The 6676-nt window shown below is 36.3% G+C and overlaps 1 protein-coding gene across 13 annotated transcripts in view; it reads left to right on the forward strand.

Moving 5' to 3' along the window:
* Positions 1-5567, forward strand: part of fhod1 (formin homology 2 domain containing 1) — a 66852-nt gene extending 61285 nt beyond the window's left edge. For 6 of the 13 annotated variants that reach the window (XM_087261447.1, XM_087261448.1, XM_087261449.1 and 3 more), the window contains 4 exons: positions 1013-1075; positions 1195-1269; positions 1571-1744; positions 4129-5567. In XM_087261447.1, coding sequence (XP_087117573.1) covers positions 1013-1075; positions 1195-1269; positions 1571-1744; positions 4129-4208 — 392 coding nt within the window. In that variant the 3' untranslated portion in view covers positions 4209-5567. The remainder of the gene's footprint in view (positions 1-1012; positions 1076-1194; positions 1270-1570; positions 1745-4128) is intronic. The other 7 variants (XM_087261452.1, XM_087261453.1, XM_087261456.1 and 4 more) reach the window with 2 other exon arrangements.
* Positions 5568-6676: the final 1109 nt, after the last annotated feature.

Consider the following 6676-nt stretch of genomic DNA (forward strand, 5'->3'; position numbering starts at 1 on the left):
TTACCACTTTGAAAATATTTATTAGTTGATCTACATTTGTTTAATTAAAGTTACAAAGGAAACATCTGCACAAAGGTAGATTTGCAGCAGAACAGAGAACTCCAGGTTCAACAACAAGTTTAGTTACCTAACACTGATATACAATTTAATATTGTATTGAATATTGATTAACATTGTAGATACCATTTTTACTCATAATTAGCGAGCCATATGCTAGTAAATGTCATAGCTGATTATAAAAAAGGCAACGACACATTTAGTTGAATGTAAAGTCTTAAATAGGAAAGATTGAAATACTTTTGTTAAAATTTTTGAGTTGATTTGTTTTATTTTGCCAGATTCTCCATATTTAATTTGTGAAATTCCAGTCTAGACTTTCAAATGCTTTTTAAAAGAAATTAAAATAATAATTATAATAATAATTATTATTATTTTTGTAAAAATTTTCATTGTTATTGGGAGTTCAAGTGTGAAGCTTGGTGGTGCAGCAACAGTAAAAAAAAATCTAATGTTTGTACTACACGAGTGTTTGTACAAGCACTTGAAAATTCAGATGCAGTGTCTTTGTCGAAAGTTCCATGACTTTGAGGGCACCAGTCTATCTTGAATCATATTGCTGCCATTGGCCAATGAATTGTGATATCATGTTTGATAAGGTTTATACAGTAGAGGCCTGTTTGACTTAAATTAGGTAGGAATGTACATCAAATACGTAAATCTAAAATTCTATATTCAATTCAATTTAATTCAGCTTTATTTGTATAGTGTTTTTACAATGTAGATTGTGTCAAAGCAGCTTCACATAAATGGTCATAGTAAATAGATCAGGGTGGTTCATATACTATATACTAATAAACAGAAACACTAACAACTATTAAACTGGAAAAAGACTATTTCTATGCAAAATACATGATATTTTGGTTGATTTTGGTGCACTAAAATTAATCCTCATATTATCACTCAAATTAATGCACATATTTTTAATTATATTTGTTTGGGGGGTCTTTTATAGAGATTCTTACTACTGCTGGTGACACATCTCCAGTTTCTCCCTCTCTTCAATGGAGTGATGAAGGTATAGAGTTGGTGTGAAGCATGGATGTGTATAAAGAAAAGGCACTTGTGTAGCTTTTAACATGTCCTAAAATATGATAATTAATGAGAGCATTACGGTTGGCTCCTTTGATCTCACAGAGGAGCCTTGTGACTCTGACAGCGCTCATACTTCACCAGTAGAGAGCCAGTCAGCACGGGATGAGGATGATGAAGGTAGAGCTATGCACAGGCTGCATGGAGTGTGTCTGCTCAACTAACAGATTTATTGTGGACTAAACAGTTCTTTTGAAGTGAGTTTAGAGGGCTAATTCAATAATAATAAAGACGGATATGTAAAACCTGAAACAATAGACCGTAGCTTGAAAATGAATTGCATCCGTTTCTTATTTGCCTAAACGTCTGTAAAGCAATTGAATGATATTCCTGTCAGCAAGCAATTGCTCATTCAAGATCTTGGACCTGTTTTTACTGTTATTCAGCAAATTTCTGATAGATTTGTTATATTTCTACACAGGTGTGGGCAGGCTAAGCACACACATGTCTGTAGCCAAAGAGGACAGCGCCAGCTCACAGGACGATGCCACAGATGAGATCATGGATCGTCTGGTAAAGTCTGTCACCCAGAATCCCACAGAGAGAGCGTCTAGTCCAAAAACACGGAAACGTTCGCGGCTTAACCGAAAGTCATGTGAGTACATTTTGACTGTCAGTGCATTTTTTTTTTTAACCACTGAACTTTATAACCATTCCTGAAGGTTGTTTTAGCCCTAAACCTGGGGGATGAGATTAAGGATTTAGTCACTGTTTGCATTCAACACTACCTGTGTCCAAAACACAACCTAATCTGGCTTCTACCATTGCTTAGCTTTTGAAAGCCCCCTAAATCTCCCTGTCAGATCCATATCGTAGCACCTTTTTGCTTCTGCTTGTGCCAGACTGAACTGCCAGACAACACAGAAATCAAACACCACAAAGAGTCTTTTGTAGAACACGTTCTTGGAACTGTACTTGTTTTGTTTTTTTAAAGCAAAAGCTCCAAACCCCAAACCTGAAAATTATTATATAGATGATATAAGTGAGAATTTTTTTAAAAGTTAATTATGCTGGTTCCATCTTTTCTGTCTGGTTCTGGTATATATTAAGGCATGGTCACAGTTACACTATTTCATGTGATTGGGAATTTTGCAAAAGGGGGATTCACAGTTAGTTAATGTTTTTTTTTTGGCATACTGACCAACAGAAAGCTTATTTTGAACAAAGTTTCAAACATCATTACACAATAGACAGTTGGTGTACTGGTACTGTTGGTGTAATGATCCACATTTACTCAAAACAGAAATTCCCCAAAATTTCAATATTGAAACAGAAATCAAAGTGTTAAATGTATACCTTTGGAATGCCCTATGTTTATTTTTATCTGCAGACTTTTTTATCGAAAGTAAACCTTAAAAAAACCTGTTCTATATTTTTATTTTATGTATTTATTGCTGTTGATGTCTTATTATTATTATTATTATTATTATTATTATTATAGAAAAGTGATATTTATAAAATGTTGTCAGTGTGATCTGGTTTTGCCATGAAATAGCTCAAAGTTATGGCAATGAATTCAAAATGCTCTTTCTCTCTCTAAAACTTATCCATGAGGTTATATTAGTATCATAATTTATTTCTAAAACAAAATGTCTTCCTATATTTTACTTTTACTCAGTTGTGAGTTATAATTTTTTTAAAAATCTGTGTTTTACTTCTTCGAGTAAGGGTAATACTGGCAATTATCAGGTGTTCTTATAAATTTCAAACAAACATGCCATGAAAAAACTGTACAAAAGCACGCACATCTCTTAATTGGGTGCTCAGCCAAAACCGCAAAAAGTGCAAATTAAATGTAAATCAAAGGCGGCAACACCAAGGCTCCAAAAATACAAATTTATTAAATTAAAAAGGCTGACACAGAGCGTAACAAACAAACATACCATCAAATAAATGTAAATATTAATAAATTTACATTTCTAATTTTGTCACATACAGAGTCATACACGGTATGATATGCAGTGAAATGCTGACACAACCACTTGTGACCTTAAAATAATAATAATAATAATAATAATAATAGAATTGAAATTAGACCTTCTGGAACCCACATGAACACAAGATTCTCACAGATATCAGTCAAATTTGGTAAAGGAAAAATCATGGTTTGGGGTTACATTCAGTATGGGGGCATGTGAGAGATCTGCAGAGACAGAGACATTTGTGCTGCCCATTACATTACAAAGCACAGGAGAGGGCAAATTCTTCTGCAGGATAGAGCTCCTTCTCATACTTCAGCCTTCAAAGCAAAGAAGGCCAAGGTGCTCCAGGATTGGCCAGCCCAGTCACCACACATGAAAATTATTGAGCATGTCTGGGGTAAGGCATTGAAGATTAATCCAAAGAATCGTGATAAACTCTGGGAGTCCTGTAAGAACGCGTTCTTTGCCATTCCAGATGACTTTATTAATAAGTGATTTGAGTCATTGCTGAGATGTATGGATGCAGACGTCCAAGCTCATGGAGTCATACACAATATTAATTCTTTCTCCATTGCACCATGACTTTATATTCTATACTGTACATTATTTCTGTTAAGTGACAAAGACTTTTGTATAAGCAACGTCAGACCTTACTGTCCTAATTAAACAATTAAAAATCAAGGCATGATCAGATTTTATTTTGGTAAAATATGCATAATCTAGAGGCTTTTGTTTTTCATAAAAGCCACTTCTGATACCAAATGATCAACTAGAAGTCAAGTAATTATTTGTTATTCCTAAAAGTTGGATAGACGACAAGGCTTTTGTCAGGTAGTGTCAGACCTGAGTTCAATTCCTGGTTCAAGGTTTTTTGCCGATCCTTCCCTTTCTCTCTCCTTTCTTGTCTCCCCTTTACTGTCCTATAAAAATAAAGGTTAAAAACCCTTTGCGAAAATAATGATATATCAAATAAGTCTTTTGGTTCAAACAGACCCAGAATGCAGAAACCGCAAACTAAAACTTAATGCCATGCTGTGTGTGTGTATGTGTGTTGCAGTACGAAGGACTCTGAAGAGTGGTCTGAGTGTGGAAGTGGTGCAGGCTCTCGGCCTCGGCAGTTCTAACGGGAAGGTCTGAATCTGGAAGCTCTCATGGTGAAAACACTTGTAAAGCAGCATAAGAATCCATAAGGAGAGCTGCAATAATGACAGGAAGAACTGTGACAAAGGGATCTTCACTAAACGCAGTCTGTGCAATCCCTGAACCGAAATCTGCCTGCCAATGCGAACAATTCACTGGATGACTCATATGCTGTATGGATACCTGAAGTGTGTGTATGATATCCATTAGACATGTCAGGATTTGATTGGTACAAGCTTTAATTGTATAGTATTAAATACCAGCCTACATTTACTGATGGAGAAAAACTGTGTATATGATCTGGTGATGTAAAATGCTAAATATGTTGAACAGATTTAAGGATGAATTGATTTGTATAGAACTCTAAATCACAATTTATACGTCAACGAGATGTATTTTAAGTGAACACTTTTTTTGAAAAACAAGTCTTTTGCTATGTTTGTTTTAACAGCTCATGGTTGGCATAACGGAAGCCAGTAGGTGAGATCAGTGCAATAGAGTAACTCAAAACACTGGTTTCTGGGCCCATAAATGAAGCCGAACCCTGGTTTAAATGACACTGTCAGCAATGATCGACCATTGAAAACTCTTGGATGAGGTTTAATTTGTGTCTGGAAAGCTGACCGGGTGGTGTTCAACTGAAAGTCTTGACTATACCAAGGAGATCTTGATTAGAGAGGACATAAACTAGGTCAGTTGTTTGTTTTTCTTTTATTTATCGCATTGCTCTCTTGATAGGTTTGTGGATGCTACAACAGTCCTGTATTCTGCTGTATCACGTTTCTGTCCTATTTATTGAAGTGCTCTGTAGTCAAGAGAAAGGTTTTTCATGCGTTCTTTCACCTAAACACTTTTAGTTTTTGATGAGTTTGAGTTTTTTTTTTTTTTTTAGTTATGCCACTGATATGGTGTTATAAAATATGTGCATGGAGCAAGAGAAATGTCGCATTTGAGGCAGGATGTTTCTGCAGCACTTTTAAAAATTATTATTATTACTGTTACAAGCACATATTTTAAGCATTTTATAGTATTGCTTTTTTGCACAGGGTTTTATGCTGTAGGAAATTTGGAGACACTAGGGGTTGTTTTATGTTGGACTTTATTACCTGTCTGCATGAGCGTGCATGTGTTCCTCACAATGAATGTATCATTTTCAGTGCTTCAGTGATGTCATCTCTTTTGACACCTGCACAAGGTTTGTTTGTTTGTTTGCAATGTTTTTTTTTTTTTTTTTTGCTAATACAGTTTTTCTAATTTTTGATGTTGTATCCTGATTCACCATTGTTTTACAGGGACATGTTGGCCTTGAATCCAAAGACAGAGCTTTGTTAACTTAAAATTAAATCTTTTATTAGACTTTTCTTTCATCTGTTTTCATTCACATGACACACACACACACACACACACACACACACACACACACACACACACACGTGCTTAAAGTAGATACTCTTTATTGAGTACACCATACAAGAACAGCCTTCAGAACTGTCTTAATCCTACATGGCATAGATTCAACAAGGTACTGGTAATATTCCTCAGAGATTTTGGTCCATATTGCCAGGATAGCATGCAGTTGCTGCAGATTTGACAGTTGAACATCCAATGATGTGAATCTCCCGTTCCACCACTTCTAAAAAGGTGCTTTATTGGATTGAGTTCTGGTGACTGTTGAGGCCATTTGAGTACAGTGAACTCATTGTCATGTTCAAGAAACCAGTCTAAGATGATTCGCGCTTTATGACATGGTGCATTATCCTGCTGGAAGTAGCCATTAGAAGATACAGTAGGTACACTGTGGTCATAAAGGGATGGACATGGTCAGCAACGAAACTCAGGTAGGCTGTGGAGTTGACACGATGCTTAATTAGTAGTAATGGGCTTTAAGTGTGCCAAGAAAATATCCATCACACCATCACAGCACCATGACCAGCCTGAACTGTTGATTCAAGGCAGGATGGATCCATGCTTTTCTGTTGTTGGTGCCAAATTCTGACCCTGCCATTCAAATGTTGCAGCAGAAATTGAGACTCATCAGACCAGGCAACGTTTCTCTAATCTTCTATTGTCCAATTTTGGTGAGCCTGTGTGAATTGTATCCACAGTCTCCTGTTCTTAGCTGACCGGAGGGACACCCGGTGTGGTTTTCTGCTGCTGTAGCCCATCTGCCTCAAGGTTGGACGTGTTGTGTGTTCTGAGATGTTCTTTTTCATGCATTAGTGGTAACGAGTGGTTATTTGAGTCACTGTTGCCTTTCTATCAGCTCGTACCAGTCTGGCCATTTTCCTCTGACATTAACTAGGTTTTTTCGCCCACAGAACTGAGGTTTACTGGATATTTTCTCTTCTTCGCTATCATGTCAATATGGACCAAAATCTCTGAGGAATATTTACAGTACCTTGTTGAATCTCTGCTAAAAAGGATTAAGGCCGCTCTGTAGGGAAAAGAGGGTTAAACCTAGTACT

Source organism: Danio rerio, chromosome 7 (genome assembly GCF_052040795.2).
Source record: "Danio rerio strain M-AB ecotype USA chromosome 7, GRCz13ab, whole genome shotgun sequence".
Taxonomy (NCBI): domain Eukaryota; kingdom Metazoa; phylum Chordata; class Actinopteri; order Cypriniformes; family Danionidae; genus Danio; species Danio rerio.